This window comes from Prionailurus bengalensis, chromosome E4 (assembly GCF_016509475.1).
Source record: "Prionailurus bengalensis isolate Pbe53 chromosome E4, Fcat_Pben_1.1_paternal_pri, whole genome shotgun sequence".
Lineage (NCBI taxonomy): Eukaryota > Metazoa > Chordata > Mammalia > Carnivora > Felidae > Prionailurus > Prionailurus bengalensis.
Genome location: NC_057360.1, coordinates 68,724,468 through 68,744,246, shown reverse-complemented (window position 1 = coordinate 68,744,246; position 19,779 = coordinate 68,724,468). Strand labels below are relative to the sequence as shown.

The following is a 19,779-nucleotide window of genomic DNA, read 5'->3' as shown; positions in this document are numbered from 1 at the left end:
AGAACAAAGAACAAATACCTGGGAAAACACAATGACTTTGCCAGTATCTTCATTTACAGTCTGGATGGTGCCATGGACCACAGCTGTGCCAACTACCTTCCCCGTAACCTGCCCCCTCCTATTCACAACAGCCACAGTCTGGTTGCTGATGGAGAAGTGAATGATAGACTGGGGCTGGGGGCCACCTTCAGACATTACCTGGAATTTAAACATGCCAGTGAATGCCTGGAACATGGGGAGAAATCATCTCTCTTTTCCCAATGTTCTGTCCAAGCAACTTGACCTCTTATCTTCCCCCACTTCCCAAGAGACATATCCCACATCAACTCAAATGCAGAAGAAATCCAAGTGCCATACAACATCTATGGGGTTCCAAGAGGTAGGTTACACCCTGTTCTTTAGGGGACAGGAAAGAACTAATTTTGTTCTTTATCAGAACCTGCTGTACTTGGCTGGGAGTAGACAAGAGCAGGCCAATAGGAAGAAGGGTGTGTTTTGTGTTGGAGTGAGGCAGAGTGGGGTGAGGAGAAAGGGTGAATTGTATTTCCTGTCTCTGAGATCACCTGCATCATGTTGGTTGGAATCAGTGTCATTTTCTCTGGAACAAGTCTGAATGGAGGAAACACCTTGAAGAAGAAAAACACAAAGATAACAGGGATGGACTAGAGTCAATTTTGTAACAAATGACCATGCAGCTTATTCTAAGGAAAAAAATCCTATACACAGATGTATTTTACTTCATTTATAAATATAAATTTTATTTACAGTAGCAAAAAATTATAAATAAAAATGCTTAAAAATTATATATCCACTTATCAGAATAAAAGCGGTCATTAGAGGGAATCGTAAAATGCTCTTTCAGGTACCTATCACCCAGCTTCGACAACTACCAATGGCCAACAATGAGCTTTTAGTGACATAAAAAAATACTTTTGATATAAGATTAGAATGAAAAAAACAGTATGATTCATCCATGTTAAAATAAGCATGGGGAAAAAGTAAAGGAAATACACCAAAATATTAATAATGGTTGCCTCTAAGTAGTGGAATTATAGGTGATTTTCATGCTATGTCTTTATTTTTTGCTTTCCAAATTTTCTACCAGAAGCATATTACTTTTACACAGAAAAACAAAAACCTAAAGTAAATTACATATTGCTTTAAGAGTCAGACAACTATCATTTTCTTCCATCAAATGATTTTTAACTTGTGCAAACTAAACAGAAAAAGATGAATAAAGGTAAATGAGCTGAGGTATGGATTTTGGATGAGACGGTTTCCTTACCTCAATCTGGCGAGGGGCTGATGTGAATTTCCTCCCCATCTTGTCCCTGGCAACAGCCACAAGTGTGGTTTGCCCAATAGCAACAGCTCGAAGGATATAATTTTCAGAGTATTTATCCTGCTCCTCCATGAGCCTACAAAGACACATGTGTTTTTAGGTAAGAAAGATTTGATTTTTTTTTTTCCAAAAATTTTTTTTTTCAACGTTTATTTATTTTTGGGACAGAGAGAGACAGAGCATGGACGGGGGAGGGGCAGAGAGAGAGGGAGACACAGAATCGGAAACAGGCTCCAGGCTCCGAGCCATCAGCCCAGAGCCCGACACGGGGCTCGAGCTCACGGACCGCGAGATCGTGACCCGGCTGAAGTCGGACGCTTAACCGACTGCGCCACCCAGGCGCCCCAAGATTTGATTTTTTAAAAATGTTTTTATTTATTTTTGAGAGAGAGAGGGTGTGCGTGAGTGGGGGCAGGGCAGAGAGAGAGAGAGACACACAGACAGAGGATCCAAAGTTGGGTCCGTGCTGACCACAGAGAGCCCCATGCGGGGCCTGAACTCACAAACTGTGAGATTATGACCTGAGCTGAAGTCGGACACTTTAACCGAGCCACCCGAGAAAGATTTGATTTTAAGAGCAGCAAGTTATGCTTCTTTCTAAGATGCTTTAATTAACATTTTCTGTTCATTTTAACTGTAGTTAGAGGGAACAGCCCGAAAATTAATTTCCAGAGTCAAGACAAAGTTCATGGCAAAGGCAGGAAGCTCCTGAAGGCCAAATATTTATTCCAAGGCTCCAAAGGAATAAGGGCAACGTTGCAAACGCTGGCAAAACTGCAAATCCTAAGCCGCCCTGGATTCTCTGTACTCCCCTTTCACAGAGGGGAGTACCGGCACCTCTGCTTCTAGGGAGATTTCTGAAGGTCCTCTATCCTGAAGCACCCCAGGGGATATCATCCAAGAAGTTTCATGAGATGGGAATATTCATGAGATGTGTCAATCTGTCCCACAAAACATATCTGAGAACGTGGAAGGGGCACTTTGTACAGAGCTGGATATGGGGAGAGTACGGGCTGAAAGGCCCTGTGACAGAAAAGGAGAGAAGAACACAGGGAGAGCAGATGCTTGGTGCTCAGCCTGGGGAGGAGGCATTGAGGTGGCACTCACGTCAGGGTGACGATGGCAGAAGCCAACTGCAGTTTAAGCTCCATGTTTCTGAAGTACTTATTTCGGAATGGGCGTTTGGAAGGGCTGAGAGCCCTCACAGTTACTAACACAGTTTTACCTATTTCAACCTAGTTGTTAAAAAAGAAAGGTAATTTTAGTAGGAGTATGTCATTCACCAAGGACAGTCTAATAACTCTTTGAGGGTGACAAAGTGTTTTGTTGCGCTGAATGCTCCCGGTCAGGTTTTGATCAAATGGCCCTAACCCATACGTGCTGGTTTAGCTGCGAGTACTGTTTATCTTATATGTCGGAGCATTGTTCTTTAAGGACAGGTATTTCCATGAACATCACTGAAGGTCCTGGTGCACACACAGGAGCCACACAGACTACGTGAAGTGAGGCTACAGGGTGAAAACGAGGCCTGCTTCTCTGATGCAACACAGCAAACGTCTCTCACCTTATCGATCAGGTCAAGCTCCAGCTCCTGTATGTCTGACACCCTGAGGTAGGCCACTGCTGGACCCAAGAAAGCTAAGCACAGATCATAGACCTCCAAGGTGAGAAATCCAGGATGTACTGGAACTAACTAGAAGGAAGAAGATGGTAGCTGGGTAAAGAAGCACACGTGCCCTGAGCATAATCAAAACAACTATTTTCACTAAAAGCACGAAATACAACAACTTACTTCCTTTGTGATGGGAACTGAGAGGTCACATTACGTGTTTTAGGCACAGCACAATATGCACCCTTAACAAATACTAACTGATAAAGAGCAAAGTTTAAGTTGACTGAATTGAGGCAAAATACAACATACATATCCAGCCTCTTAACTATGAATGGGGAAAGGATTTCATGAAGAAAATCCAGTCCATTTATGCTGAAATCACCAGTGCAACAGGGGCCATGGGGCGGGAGGGAAGCAGTGGGAAGACCTGGTTTTCTGTCCTGTGCTGTGGGTCCTGCCCAGCATGGCACCTGCATGCAGTGCCGAATCCACCCTCTTAAAAACAAACATTATGACCAAGGTAAGTTACATTCCTTTGAGCTTTTAGAAGGAAAGGAAATATACACTTATGCTAATATAAGCTATTATTTTTATTACTAAAAGTCAACTAAAAGCAAATGCCTTGGCATACTGACTACAAAGATAGCTTAATATATTGAGTTGTCATATCCTGGCTAAAAACATTATATCCTCAGGTTATAAAGTCGACAGCACATCTAATTAACCACCCTTTGAAATTTATAGAAACGAACCCTCTTTTAATGAAAATCTTACAATTAGATGTCTCCTATACTGTCTCATTTTAACCAGAAGCAAAAATTGCCCAGCTAGTTGAAGGAAAAAAAAAAAACCAAACCTTGTTTTTGGTTGGCGAATATATGTAGGTTAAAAAAAAGAGGCAAATGTTACTTTTATAACAAGTTCGAGACACACAATGGCATTTTTCCCCAATCATTTTCGTAAGAATGAGCTTTGACCTGAGACTATCAACCTGGGACCTATCTCTAGAACTTACCTGGACAGAGCTTTCTGCTTCCATGTAAGTGATGGTGACAATGTCCTGCTCACTGCTGTTGACCAAAAAATAACCAGATCCTTCCACAAGGCTAAATATTTCCTATGGAAAGATCAGACAAACAATATTCCATTTTATTCGATTTATAAATAAGTCAAAGAAAGTAATTCCTAGCTACTGAAGGAAGAGTATGAGATTAAAAGATTAAGGTCAATGGACCAAAGACAAACTATGATTATTAAAGTATTACTACCCAAGGTATTACACATGTGTTACGTATGCTTATCACTGATTTTCAATATGTAAGGTAGCTTTTTTTTTTTATTGCCATACATTAACCTTAATAACCTAATACTCTTCCCCTCCAACCAGATCTAATTTCGCTAGATCCCTCCAACTTCTACCTTCACATCAGGGTGGTTATAGATGGTGGCGTTCTCAGGCAGTATAGTTACATCATCTACCAAGAGCAGTTCCACGGCCGCAGATCTGGGCGAGTTGGAAAGTTCCTAGAAACACACAGGCACCACAAAGGTGAGTATAAACTTTTAATTCCTCAGCTGAGAGAAGATCCCAATGTTCTTTCACATGCCAAAGATAACAGAATCAGAGAGGTGCATAGTTCTCAGAGTTAGTTATAAATGATTTTTAAGTTATAAATAAACGAAGTTTAAAGAAAAGCCTTAAATTTCAGTGATTTCCGTTTCTTTCCTTTTTTTAAAATTTTTTTATTTTAGAGAGAGAGAGTGCACGCGAGCAGGGGAGAGGGGCAGAGGGAAAAAGAGAATCTTAAGCAGGCTCCATACTCAGTGCAGAGCCCAACATGGGGCTTGATCCCATGATCCTGGGATTACAACCTGAGCTGAAACCAAAAGTCGGACACCCAACTGACTGACCCACCCAGGCGTCCCTGATTTCTATTTCTAATATAATAGTCTCCACTTACCTTTGGACTTTTATTCTCTGAATAGCCCACAAAATTGACTCCAATGAGTACAGTCCCTTTTAACTGATGTACCTTAAGGACCTGATGACCTGGAGATATAGGAGAAACAATAACATGTAGAACACAAAAATGTCTCCAGAAAACCAAATTTTGCCCTAATTTTTCCCAAATGATGTTTTATTGCATAGAGGAAAAACTACTTTGTGGGGAAATATACAAGAAACTGAAAACTGAGTTTTTGTGTTGATTCTGCCACTATATTCCTAAGGGACCCTGGACAACCACTTTATTTCTCAGCTTCTTTATTATTTAAAAAAATTTTTTTTACAGAAACAGTTTTTATTCTTTTAAGCTTCTTTGAGAGAGAGAGAGAGAGAGAGAGAGAGAGAGCGCGCGCAAGTGGGCAAGGGACGAGAGAGCAGGAGAGAGAGAATCCCAAGCAGGTTCTGAGCTATCAGCATAGAGCCTGGTGCAGGGCCCAAACTCACAAAACTGAGATGATGACCTGAGCCGAAACCCAGAGTTGGACAGTTAACCACGGAGTCAGCCAGGTGCCCCTCCTTGCTACCATTTTTTACACTAACTATACCATACTGTTATAGTATTACAGTATTATGGTATTAAAGCATTATAGTATTACATACACTTGACTACTATGTTTCCACGTTCCCAAGCTCTTAGACTTGTCCTATGGGTAAGTTTCCTGTGGGTGGGGAGAAGGCTGAGTCTTTACTTCCCCTTCTCTAGTGTTTCTTATTCCATGAATGGATATACCATCCGTCTAGATGCTCATGCCAGAAATTTAAAGGTTGGCCTTTGTACCCCTTTTTTCTTCACCTTTGGGACTGATCTGTGGTAGATGCCATATAATTGTGCCTGCTGGTATCCATGCCTTTGAGTAGTTCTCATCCACCTTGACTCTGGTTTTGGCAGCTGACTTGCTTTGGTGAAATGGCAAATGTGATACAAGCAGAGGCTTGAGAAGCAATTACATATGAGGGCTCGCTGGCCTCTCAGGACCTCTGCTTGTTCCTCTGGCCCTTCTGTAGGATTCACTCACTTTATTTGGCTCATTTTTCTGTCTCCTCTTTCTATTGCCCCTGCAACGTTAAGGTCTCAGTGCCAATGTTACTTTCTCAGGCAGCCTTCTCTGTTCTGAAATAGGTTAGGTTCTCCTATTGTAAATCTTAAAGCACCTCATAGTTGCCCATCAAAACACCTAACACAGTTGTAATGTTTGAAGTCTATTAAGGCAGAGGCCGCGACTATCTCACGTACCACTCCACCTTCAGGTGCCTAGCACAGGCCCTTACATTTAATAGCACCCTAATAAACATTTTCTAATAAATGAATAAAATTTTCATTATTAGGTAAATAATAGGCAATAAATATATTTTAAAAAGTAATTTTATGTTCTTGTGAGAAATACTGCATCCTGGACCCTAGCTTTGCAACCAAGGAAATCTACATTTATGTTTGCTAAAACATACAATAATCAAAGATGAAAGGAGAGGTATGATAAAATCTAAAATAAACTGTCACCAAGGTGCCTGGGTGGCTCAGTCAGTCAAGTGTCCAACTTCGGCTCAGGTCATGATCTCATGGTTTGTGAGTTCGAGCCCCGCATCAGGCTCTGTATGACAGCTCAGAGCCTGGAGCCTACTTCAGATTCTGTGCCTCCCTCTCTCTCTGCCCCTCCCCCGCTCATGCTCTGTCTCTCAAAAATAAACAAACATGAAAAATATATATATATAAATAAAATAAACCATCACTCAAGGGAAATACTTCGTGCAGAAACATTTAGCAGGTTATGTGAAAGGATTTGTAAGTCACCATAATACCGTGTAGCCGGGTCTGTCCGCTGCCGTCATCCTTTGCTACCATCTCTACTGAATTATAATCTTCAAAATGAGCGAGTGTTTCATTTGAGGATTTCCATTCTAGCATTAGTGAACTGAAATTATCAAACTTTCTCCTGTGCTGATCAAACACTGCCAGTTCCAAGACTGTGTCCCTCAGGCTTGATACAGGAATCTGCAATAAAAAAATAAAAAAGAAGAAGAAAAGAAAAGCAAGGCGCTTGAGTGGCTTGGTCAATTAAGTGTCTGACTCTTGGTTTCTGCTCAGGTCATGATCTCATGGTTTGTGGGTTCAAGCCCCACATTGGTCTCTGTGCTGACAGCATGGAGCCTGCATGGGATTCTTTCTCTCCCTCTTTCTCTGTCCCTTCCCCATTCACACTCATGCTCTCTCTCAAAATTAAAAAAAAAGAAATAAAAAAAGGAAAAAAACAACACAGGAGGCAGTAAGATATCCCTGAAGCTAGGGCTCATGTTTCTCCCAATCTATTTTCTTTGACAATTTTCAAACCAACAGATATGATGAAGGAATAGTATAATGAGTACTGAGACACATCTCACCTGGATTCACCACTTGTGTTATCTGTCTCTCCCTCTAATTTCCTACCCTCCAACCAAGTGTGTGTGTCTGGGTTTTTTTTTTTTTAATGTTTATTTATTTTCGAGAGAGAGAGAGAAACAGAGTGTGAACAGGGGAGGGGCAGAGAGAGAGGGAGACACAGAATCTGAAGCAGGCTCCTGGCTCCGAGCTGTCAGCACAAAGCTCAATGCGGGGCCCAAACCCACAAAGCACGAGATTATGACCTGAGCCGAAGTTGGATGCTTAACCAACTGAGCCCACTCAGGTGCCCTTGGGTTATTTTTTGCTAAATGATGTAAACATCATGACGCTTTACCCCTAAATAATTTAGCATGCATTTTCTAAGAATGCGAACATTCTAAGAAAAACAGTATTAGCACACACAAGAATATTCAGTTTCATCTAATATACAGTCAATATTTATTTTTCCCCAATGTCCCTCAAAGTATCTTCTATACCTGTGTTTTATTTTTGATCTAGATTTGATCTTGATAGATATATATTCTTATGAAACATATATAACATACATACATCATATGAAAGGATGACTCAACATCATAAAAATTTCAGTTATTCTGAATTTACCTATAAATTTAACATAATCCCCACAAATATACCTGGAATTGAGGAAATCTATATCCAACAATTAGCTGACCACAAAGCTAACCTAGCAGAAACTTTGGTGGCCACAGAGGACAAAGAAAAAATACAGACATTACTGAACTAGTTCAGAAAAGGTTACTAAACCACTACCACAACAAAAAACAGTAACTACCACAAAACCTATTAAGGGGAACAATATGATTTCAGAATTGCTAGATTATGTTATTTAAAATGTCAACTTTTTGGGGCACCTGGGTGGCTCAGCCAGTTAAGCGTCCGACTTTGGCTCAGGTCATGATCTCATGGTTCGTGGGTTTGAGCCCTGCATTGGGCTCTGTGTTGACAGCTCAGAACCTGGAGCCTGCTTTGGTTTCTGTGTCTCCCTCTCTCTGCCCCTCTCCTGCTCACACTCTCTCTCTCTAATATAAATAAACATTAAAAAAATATACAAAATGTCAAGTTTTCAACAAAAAATTATTAGAGATGCAAAGAAACAATAAAAGTACAGCCCATATATAGGAAAAAAAGCAGCTGACAGAAACTGTCCCTGCAGATGCTCAGACACTGGACTTACTAGACAAAGAGGTGGGTTTTTTTTTTTCACATTTCCAAAAGTTTTATTAAAATAGCTAGAAAAAGACAAGCAGCATATCAATAGTAATTTTTTAGAGTAATAGTAATTAGAAAAATTCTAATATTTTGAAATAAAATTAGATTTCAGTAGAAATTTTTTTTAAGTATTACACTTAAATTTATCCTTTTATTTATTTATTTATTATTTATTTATTTATTTTATATATGAAATTTATTGACCAATTGGTTTCCATACAACACCCAGTGCTCATCCCAAAAGGTGCCCTCCTCAATACCCATCACCCACCCTCCCCTCCCTCCCACCCCCCATCAACCCTCAGTTTGTTCTCAGTTTTTTAACAGTCTCTTATGCTTTGGCTCTCTCCCACTCTAACCTCTTTTTTTTTTTTTTTTCCTTCCCCACCCCCATGGGTTCCTGTTAAGTTTCTCAGGATCCACATAAGAGTGAAACCATATGGTATCTGTCTTTCTCTGTATGGCTTATTTCACTTAGCATCACACTCTCCAGTTCCATCCACGTTGCTACAAAAGGCCATATTTCATTTTTTCTCATTGCCACGTAATATTCCATTGTGTATATAAACCACAATTTCTTTATCCATTCATCAGTTGATGGACATTTAGGCTCTTTCCATAATTTGGCTATTGTTGAGAGTGCTGCTATGAACACTGGGGTACAAGTGCCCCTATGCATCAGTACTCCTGTATCCCTTGGATAAATTCCTAGCAGTGCTATTGCTGGGTCATAGGGTAGGTCTATTTTTAATTTTCTGAGGAACCTCCACACTGCTTTCCAGAGCGGCTGCACCAATTTGCATTCCCACCAACAGTGCAAGAGGGTTCCCGTTTCTCCACATCCTCTCCAGCATCTATAGTCTCCTGATTTGTTCATTTTGGCCACTCTGACTGGCGTGAGGTGATACCTGAGTGTGGTTTTGATTTGTATTTCCCTGATAAGGAGCGACGCTGAACATCTTTTCATGTGCCTGTTGGCCATCCGGATGTCTTCTTTAGAGAAGTGTCTATTCATGTTTTCTGCCCATTTCTTCACTGGGTTATTTGTTTTTCGGGTGTGGAGTTTGGTGAGCTCTTTATAGATTTTGGATACTAGACCTTTGTCCGATATGTCATTTGCGAATATCTTTTCCCATTCCGTTGGTTGCCTTTTAGTTTTGTTGGTTGTTTCCTTTGCTGTGCAGAAGCTTTTTATCTTCATAAGGTCCCAGTAATTCACTTTTGTTTTTAATTCCCTTGCCTTTGGGGATGTGTCGAGTAAGAGATTGCTACGGCTGAGGTCAGAGAGGTCTTTTCCTGCTTTCTCCTCTAAGGTTTTGATGGTTTCCTGTCTCACATTTAGGTCCTTTATCCATTTTGAGTTTATTTTTGTGAATGGTGTGAGAAAGTGGTCTAGTTTCAACCTTCTGCATGTTGCTGTCCAGTTCTCCCAGCACCATTTGTTAAAGAGGCTGTCTTTTTTCCATTGGATGTTCTTTCCTGCTTTGTCAAAGATGAGTTGGCCATACGTTTGTGGGTCTAGTTCTGGGGTTTCTATTCTATTCCATTGGTCTATGTGTCTGTTTTTGTGCCAGAGGTTTTTTTTTTAATTAAAAAAATTTTTTTTAATTTAAGAGAGAGAAGGAGAGAGAGAGTGTGCAGGGGGGAGAGGGGCAAAGGGAGAGACAGCTCTGTGTTCAGTGCAGAGCTCAACGCATGGCTTGATTCCATGACTCTGGGATCATGACCTGAGCTGATATCAACAGTGAGGTGCTCAACCCTTTGAGCCACCCAGGTGCCCTGAGAAAAAGACTTTTAGTCAACTATTTTGCTCAGAGAACTAAAGAAATTCATGTCTAAATAACTAAAGGAAAGTATGAAAATAATGTCTCATATATAGAGAATAAATAAAAGACCAAAATTAAATTATGAAGTTGAAAAGTGTAATAATTGAAATGAAAATTTCTCTACAGGAACTCAACAGCAGATCTGAACAGCCAGAAGAAAGAATCAGAAAGCTTCAAAATAAATCAAATGAGATGATCTAGTCTGATGAACAGAAGGAAAAAAGAATGAAGAAAAATGAACAACATCAGAGACTCACAGGACACCACTGAGTGTGTTAACATATGTAAAATGAGAGTCCTAAAAGGAAAAGAGAGAGAAAAAAGAGGAAGAAAGGATATTTGAAGAAACAACGGCTAGAAACTTCCCAAGTTGATGAAAAACATTAAACATCCAAGAAGTGCAAAGAACTCCAGGTAGGATAAATTCAAAGATACATACATCTAGACACATAATAATCAAACTTTCCAAAGTCAAAGAGAAAGACAGAATCATAAAAGCAGAAAGAGAGAGAATTAACACCTAATTTCTTATAAGAAACCACAGAAGCCAATGATGAAAGAAAAAGACTGCCAGCTCAGAATTCTATACTGAGCACAATAATCCTTGAAAAATGAAATGCAGGGCTCAAACCCACAAACTGACAGATTACGACCTGAGCCAAAGTCAGATGCTCAGCTGACTGAGCCTCCCAGGCACCACTTGTACACTTTTAAAAGGGTCAGTTTTACGGTATGTATATTGTATTTAATTCCAAAAAAATAAATTCTAAAGTATGGAGAAATATGTTTGTAAATTGCTCCTCAATGGTTGCAAGATAAGAAGCTGTACTTTTCCTGCAAATTTTCTGTAAAATTTTTTAAAAGTTTATTTTGAGAGAGAGAGAGCATAAGCAGGGGAGGGGCAGAGAGAAGGAGAGACAGAATCCCAAGTAGGCTCTGAGCCTTCAGCCCAGAGCCCGATGTAGGACTCAAACTCACGAGATCATGACCTGAGCCCAGATCAAGAGTTGAACACTTAACCGACTGAGCCACCCAGGCACCCCGCAAATTTTTTATAAATTTAAATTATTTCAAATGAAAAATGTGACACTGAATGACAACTATACAGATAACTTTTATTCTGCTCCATCTAAGTGGATTTTAAAAAAGTAAATCATTTATAAACTTCGAATAATATTTCACATGGAATTTAGTTCTGAAGAAAATGAGTTCCTAACCCTAACATCTCATATTCTTGTTATTTTATAATAAAAAGACAGAATAGTATAAAAGTAAAAAACAAGAGCTTTGGAGTCAGACAGAATGTGCTGCTTTGTAGCTTTATGACTTTGGAGAAGTTACTCAACTCCCAGGAGCCTCAGTTTCTCCATCTCTAAACAGGAAGAATTGGTTGTTCTGTTCTCTAAGAAATGACTTCCATTCTCCTATGCTTGGAATTAAAGTCCACCTCACTTAGTTTATAGTCTGATGTTCTAGTTTCAAGGTTAGAAAACTCATTTATTCCTCATTCCCTACTAGCCACGCTACTGCTTATCATTATTCTTCATGGGTCTGGAGTAGAGATAAATTCTATTACTTACCAATAATGTCAATAAAACATCTGTGAGGGAAAAATATTAACCAAACTAACTGGAAGTTTGGAGACATCTCCATTGCCTGTTGCCATGATTATAAGCTGACTATGTACCTATGTACAGTAAGCAAAGTCATTAAGTCATCAAATGCCACTAGGTGTAGCCAATTCTAACTTAGTTTAATCATCTCTTTTCAGACACTATCAGGGAATGAATAACAAATAAAACAGTCTCCTTAACTTAAAAAAATTTTTTTAACATTTATTGATTTTTGAGAGTGAGAGAGATGAGCAGGGGAGGGGGAGAGAGAGAGGGAGACACAGAATCGAAAGCAGGCTCCAGGCTCCGAGCTGCCTGCACAGAGCCTGACGTGGGGCTCGAACTCACGGAGTGCGAGGTCATAACCTGAGCCGAAGTCAGCCGCTCAACCGACTGAGCCACCCAGGCGCCCCCAGTCTCCTTAACTTTAGTAAGACAACAACTGCTTCTCGGCCTTTTGGCTAAGATCAAGTGTAACTTTGATAAGACAAAAGCCATACTTCAGAGCATTTATCTCTAAAGCACAGAAGACAAAAGTGCCAAATTAGTTGGCACCACTGTACTCACCAGTTGCTTGTTGTGCTGTGGCAGAGGGCATGGCTGGGCACCAGCTGGCACTCTGTACACTGGGGTTACTGACATGCTGGCAGGGTGGGCACACATGAAGCGTACCTGCACAGCCTCCACAGCTGGACTAGGGTTCAGGATACCTGGGTGATTTCCAATTCGGAATGTCAGAGCCTTTAAGGAAACAGCAGAGCAAGAGGCAACCATGAGTAGACACTCGATGTCAGCTGGGCCAATCTATACACTTCAGAATCGTTCAATCTCCAGTACAGGGTGTCTCTGGACATCATAATCATCATAGTTCTTAATCTATGCACATAGTTCTTGTGCTAAGAGAAACAAAGGTATCACGGAAATTTGGAAGCAAAGGGAACATTAAAAAATCTAATTCTGATCAATCACTTCAGTCTTTTCCTCCACCAAATCTTTTGTTATCAGTTGGTAAAAAGTGGAAAAACCATTCTGTGTTTCAACCTTTCTCTGGTGGAACACCAAATGAGTAACAGACCGTGGAGACAAAAGGTTAGAGGGCTCCAACAGGGGTGATGACTCTGACGCTGACAGCCAGCCACATACACAACAAAGTTCACGAGAGACTTTAGAAAGAAGCACAGTTCTTATTAATTAAAATCACATATCGATTTCTTGTGAGCTGGTTACACAGAGTCATACACTGAATTCTCAACCCCAGTCAAACTGCAAACCTTTGTTTCTGGTGTTGATAGAAGCAGGGCATAGCTGGGCGGATCCATCACTACCTCTAAAGTAATAAAACTAATTGAACTGATAAAAGGCAATATACTATCTTATCTGTATAGATCTAACTGGTTCTTCAAAACTGCTCACCACTCACAATTGCTAACCAATCAAAATTGCCAATAGATGACTTTAACTTTCCCTTCCTTGCACTCTTTGGAGGTGAAGAACCATATAACATCTAGTCTAGACAACAAAGATTTGAATTATAGTGATAAAGTGACTGAAATAAGCTCATGATTACAAAAGAATCTTGAACCATTTAGTGAACTGTCAGAATTATCAAATGAGTAAAATCTTTGAGTACATTTAAAGGATTGCAAAAGTTTTTTTAAAAGGCCTTTAACTGGTAATTAGAATTTTCCTATCTAGTATAAACGAAATCTATTAGAATCTGAAAAGGAAAGGGAGCCCCTGGGTGGCTCTGTTGGTTAAGCATCTGACTCTTGATTTCGGCTGGCTCACGACCTCATGGTTTGAGAGTCTGAGCCCCATGTCAGGCTCTGCACTGATGGTGTGAAGCCTGCTTGAGATGCTCTCCCTCTTTCTATCTCTGCCCCTCCTCCATTCACTCTGTCTCTCAAAAATAAATAAATTAGCATTAAAAAAAAGAATCTGAAAAGGAATGGCTAGAAACACAAAAGATTTGTTGGAGTATTAATTGCTAAAAGAAATGTTAGGGAAAACAAATTTTCTACTTACTTGTTCCCCTAAATCCAGGCACAGCACCCGGTAGATGTACTGGTTCTGTTTTCGCTTAGCTGGCAGCCGGACTTGTGTTAATTCAATTTTCTCTGTCTTCTCCATGCTCAACTCCAAAAAGAATCGGGAGGGCTCCAAGATCCATGGACACGGGCCCCCTTCAAACACCATTTCCTTTGCAGACCGCCATGTTACCAACGCCACTTCCACAGGGTTTACAGCCTGATGACATTCAAAGAAATTATCCTCGATTGGTCAACTCAACAGTTTTCTCAAGCGAAAAACTCGTAGATTGTTAATTCCCAAACCAGGAGACATGTACATGATGCCTCTCACTTGGAAGCTTCTCAACCTCTGTACTAATTTAGATCCTACCGATATATTCAGGCCTGTGGGTCACTTCACCCATTAATGTCTAATCATTCCAGACCACAACCACTTCCACATCCTCTAAGTTCTTGCAGCACTCATCTGTACTATTCATTTGTACATTAAGTCATCTCCTAATGCTGTTTATTTTTTTTTTAATTTTTTTTAATGTTTACTTATTTTTGACAGAGAGAGAGAGACATAGCATGAGTGGGGGAGGGGCAGAGAGGGAGACACAGAATCCCAAGCAGGCTCCAAGCTGTCAGGACAGAGCCCAACGCAGGGCTCGAACTCACGGACCACGAGATCATGACCTGACCCGAAGTTGGACGCTCAACCGACTGAGCCACCCAGGCACCCCTCCTAATGCTGTTTAAATGTGTCAAATGCTTCATATGTGAGTCTAATAAGTCTTATGCAGGGTATCCAGGTGGCTCAGTAGGTTAAGCATCTGACTGTTGATTTCAGCTCAGGTCATGATCTCATGGTGCATGAGTTCAAGCTCTGTGTTAGGCTCTGTGCTGACAGCTCTGAGCCTACTTCCAATCCTGTCCCCCTCTTTCTTTGCCTCTTCCCCACTTGTGTGTGTGCACATGTGCTCTCTCTCTCTCTCAAAAATAAACATTAAAAAAAAATAAAATAATAAAAGAGAATTTATCTCCCTCAGCTGGATTTAATATAATATTGTGCACATAAAAGGTACTGAACAATAGCTGTATGAGCATTTAAAAAATTTTTTTAGGAATTACTGTTTTTTTAAAGTTTGTTTATTTATTTTGAGAGAGAAAAAAATAGCACAAGTAGAGGAGGGGAAGAGAGAGAGAGAGAAAAAAAATCCCAAGCAGGCTCCATGCTGTCAGCGCAGAGCCCGACGTAGGGTTCAAACCCAGAAACTGTGAGATCATGACCTGAGCCAAAATCAAGAGTCAAACAGACACTCCACCAACTGAGCCACCCAGGCACCCCTGTATAGGCATTTAAAATGTATATGTATTTTGAGTATAGTTGACACACAATGTTAAATGTGTCAAGAATACAACATAGTGATTCGACATCTCTGTATGTTGTGCTGTGCTCACAAGTGCAGCTACCATCTGTCACCATATAACATCATTACAGCAGCACCGACTACATTCCCTTAACACTGTGACTTTTATTCCCAGGACTCATTCGTTCAGTAACTAGAAGCCTGTATCTCCCCTCCCCTTCACCCATTTTGCCCAACCCCCACCCCTCCCAGCTAGCAACCACCATCAGTTTGTTCACCGTATTCCTAAGACTGATTGTGCTTTTTGTTTATCTATTCGCTTTTTAGATTCCACATTCGTGACATTATATGGAATCATTTACCTTTCTCAGTCTGACTTCTTTATTTTACTTAGCATAATACCCTCTAAGTCCATCCATGTTGTCACAAATGGTATGATCTCATCCTTTATGGCTATGTAATATTCCAGTTTGTGCATGTGTATACTTACCACATCTTCCTTACCCATTCACCTACCGATGGGACACTTGGGCTGCTTCCATACCCTGGCTGTTGTAAATAATGCTTCAATAAACATAGGGGTGCATGTATCCTCTCAAATTAGTGTTTTCATTTTCTTTGGTTAAATACCTAGTAGTGGAATTACTGGATCATATGGTATTTTTTTAAAAAACATTTATTTTTGAGAGAGCACATGTGCACAAGCAAACAGGGGAGGGGCAGAGAGAGAGGGAGACAGGATCCGAAGCAGGCTCTGTGCTGACAGCAGAGTGCCCAATGCAGGGCTCGAGCTCATGAACTACTAAATCATGACCTGAGCCAACGTCGGATGCTAACTGAGCCACCCAGGCACCCCATGGTATTTCTATTTTTAGTTGTTTAAAAAAAAAAATTTTTTTTTACATTTATTTATTCTTGAGAGACAGAGAGAGACTGAGCACAAGTGGGGGATGGGCAGAGAGAGAAGGAGACACAGAATCCGAAGCAGGCTCCAGGCTCTGAGCTGTCAGCACAGAGCCCAAAGCAGGGCTGGAACTCACAAACCACGAGATCATGACCTGAGCCAAAGTCAGACGCTCAACCGACTGAGCCACCCAGGCGCCCCTTTTTATTTTTAATGTTTGGTTATTTTTGAGAGAGAGAGAGAGAGAGAGAGAGAGAGAGAGAGAGCGCGAGCGAGCATGAGTGGGGGAGGGGCAGAGAGAGAGGGAGACAGGACCCGAAGCAGGCTCTGGGCTGACAGCAGTGAGCCTGATGCAGGGCTTGAACTCATGAACCCGTGAGATCATGATGTGAGCTGAAGTCAGCGCTTAACCGACTGAGCCACCCAGGAGCCCCAGTTCTCTTCTAGGTTTTTTATGGTTTCAGGTCTCATATTTAGGTCTTTAATCATCTTGAGTTTATTTCTATGCATGGTGAAAGAAGTAGTCCAGTCTCATTCTTTTTCATGTGGCTGTCCAGTTTCCCAACACCATCTGTTGAAGAGATCCTCCTTTCTTCATTGTATATTCTTGCCTCCTTTGTCAAAGATTGACCACACAATCCTGGGTTTACTTTTGGGCTCTCTAGTCTGTTACATTGATCTACATGCTACATACCTATTTTTGTGTCAGTACAACACTGTTTGGATTACTACAGCTTTGTAGCATATCTTGAAATCTGGGATTGTGATACTTCCATGCTTTGTTCTTCTTTGTCAGGATTTCTTTGTCTATTCAGGGTCATTTGTATGGTCCCATATAAATTTAGTATTATTTGTTCTGGTTTTGTGAAAAATGCTGTTGGTATTTTGATAGGAATTGTATTGAATCTATGTAGATTACATGGCTAATACAAACATTTTAATAACATTAATTCTGGGGCAGGGCGCCTGGGTGGCTCAGTTGGTTGAGTGTCTGACTCTTGGCTTTAGCTCAGGTCATGATCTCACAGTTCATGAGTTTGAGCCCCGCATCGGGCTCCATGCTGATAGTGCGGAGCCTGGTTGGGATTCTCTCTTCAAAATAAATAAACTTTAAAAAATTACATTAATTCTGAGGCACCTGGGTGGTTCGGTCAGTTAAGTGTTCAACTTCAGCTCATGATCTCACGGCTTATGAGTTTGAGCCCCACATTGGATTCTGTGCAAACAGTGCAGAGCCTGCCTTGTATCCTCTGCCTCTCTGTATCTCTCAAAAATAAATAAACGTTAAAAATAATAATAATAAGGGGCCCCTGGGTGACTCAGTCAGTTGAGGATCCAACTTCAGCTCAGGTCATGATCTCACGGCTCCACATTGGGCTCTCTGCTGTCAGTGCAGTGCCCACTTCAGATCCTCTGTCTCCCTCTCTCACTGCCCCTCCCCTGCACATGCTCTCTCCCTCTCAAAAATAAACAAACATTTAAAAACATTTTAAATTATATCAAATCCTCCAATCCACAAGCATGGAACATCTTTCCATCTGTTTGTGTCATCTGCAATTCCTTTCGTCAGTGTTCTATAGTTTTCACAGTACAGGTCTTTTACCTCCTTGGTTAAGTTTATTCCCAGGTATTTTATTCTTTTTGGTGTAACTGTAAATGGTATTATTTTCTTAATTTCTCTTTCTGCTACTTATTAGTGTATAGAAACACCACTGATTTCTGGGTATCAATTTTGGATCCTGCAACTTTACTGAATTCAGTTATTACTTAATACTTCTAGTATTTTTTTGGTAGAGTCTTTAGGATTTCCTATGTTTCGTATCATGTCATCTGTGAACAGTGATAGTTTAACTTCTTTACCAATATAGATGCCGCTTATTTCTTGTCTGACTGTATGGCTAGGACTTCCAGTACTATGTTGAATAAAAGTGGTGACAGTGGGCATCCTTGTCCTGTTCCTCATCTTAGAGGAAAAGCTCTAAGTTTTTCACCATTGAGTATGGTGTTAGCTGTGTTTTTTTCATACATGGTCTGTATTATGTTGACATATGTTATCTCTAAACCCACTTTGTTGAGATTTTTCATCATGAATGCATATTGAGTTTTGTCAAACCCTTTTCCTGCATCTGTTCAGATAATCATGATTTTTTTTTAAGTTTATTTCTTTATTTTGAGAGAGAGAGCATAAGCAGGGGGAAGGGCAGAGAGAGGGCTAATCCCAAGTAGGCTCCACATAATCAGCGCAGAGCCTGAACTCACAAAACTGTAAGATCATGACCTGAGCCAGAATCAAGAATTGAACACTTAACCAACTGCGTCACTGAGGCACCCTCAAGATAATCATGATTTTTATCATGTGTTTTGTTGATGTGGTGTATCACATTGATTTGTGAATACTAAACCATCCTTGCTTTCTTGGAATAAATCCCACTTGTGAGTGATCCTTTTAATCTATTGTTATATGCCCTTTGCTAATATTTTGTTGAGGACTTCAGCAGTTATGTTCATCAGTGCTATTGACCTGTAGTTTTATTTCTTTGTGGTGTCTCTGTCTAGTTTTAGTAGTATGGTAATGGTGGCCTTGTAGGATATATTTGGAAGCTTTCCTCCCTTTTCTATTCTTTGGAATTGTTTGAGAAGAATAACTATAAACTCCTCCTTAAATGTTTGGTAGAATTCACATGTGAACTCATCTGGTCCTAGACTTTTGTTTGTCAGTTTTTTGATTACTGATTCAATTTCATTACTAGCAATCATGCTGTTCAGATTTTCTATTTCTTCCTGATTCAGCTCTGGAAGATTATATGTTTCTAAGAATTTATCCATTAAATGGATATTTTATTAAATTAAATTAGCAAATAACTTTTGTCCTAAATATATAAAGTAATACATCTATACACGTCATCCTATTTTTCAAAGAACTCTCACTTAAGGGGTACAGTCAAGATTGGTATCCTATTTATAGATGAACAAACTTGTTTTAGGAGAATAAAGTATTATCAAAGTGTAGGTTATTTTTCTGTGCCACACAGTGTCTACAATATTGACTAAGTTGCAAAATGAAGTACAGGGTTGAGCAATCATTCTAAAAATGTAAACAAATCATGTCTTAGTATTTCTTTCCTGAATTAGTCAATCATACTGATAATTGAAATTACTAAAATTAAACATTCCTGTGTCTAATGGCAGTACTCTCTTAAATAATGTATTTGTAAGTCAATTCAACAAGTATTCATTGATGGCTCATTGGGGGATACAGTAATAAAAAGTCAAATGAGGTCCTGCCTCACAGTGGAGCTCACGGTCTGAGAAAGACAGATTTGAAGTTGGTAAAGAGAATAATGAGCATTACAAAAAGGCACACTAATAGGAGAAACAGAATTAGTCAAAGGTTTCACAGAAGGCCTCCTTGAGAAAGCAAGACAAACTATTCCTTTCTCCTAAATATATAGTCCAAAATTAACCAGATCAACTGAATTGAATGTAAA

The 19,779-nt window shown here is 40.1% G+C and overlaps 1 protein-coding gene across 6 annotated transcripts in view; it reads right to left on the bottom strand.

The window, feature by feature from the left end:
* NUP210L (nucleoporin 210 like) overlaps positions 1–19,779 on the bottom strand; it is an 86,575-nt gene that overhangs the window by 26,637 nt on the left and 40,159 nt on the right. For 5 of the 6 annotated variants that reach the window (XM_043568506.1, XM_043568508.1, XM_043568507.1 and 2 more), the window contains 11 exons: positions 14,031–14,252; positions 12,573–12,746; positions 6,757–6,949; positions 4,916–5,004; positions 4,374–4,478; positions 3,970–4,071; positions 2,907–3,035; positions 2,450–2,577; positions 1,286–1,418; positions 564–626; positions 19–198 (listed from right to left, as the gene is read on the bottom strand). In XM_043568506.1, coding sequence (XP_043424441.1) covers positions 19–198; positions 564–626; positions 1,286–1,418; positions 2,450–2,577; positions 2,907–3,035; positions 3,970–4,071; positions 4,374–4,478; positions 4,916–5,004; positions 6,757–6,949; positions 12,573–12,746; positions 14,031–14,252 — 1,518 coding nt within the window. The remainder of the gene's footprint in view (positions 1–18; positions 199–563; positions 627–1,285; positions 1,419–2,449; positions 2,578–2,906; positions 3,036–3,969; positions 4,072–4,373; positions 4,479–4,915; positions 5,005–6,756; positions 6,950–12,572; positions 12,747–14,030; positions 14,253–19,779) is intronic. The other variant, XM_043568511.1, reaches the window with a different exon arrangement.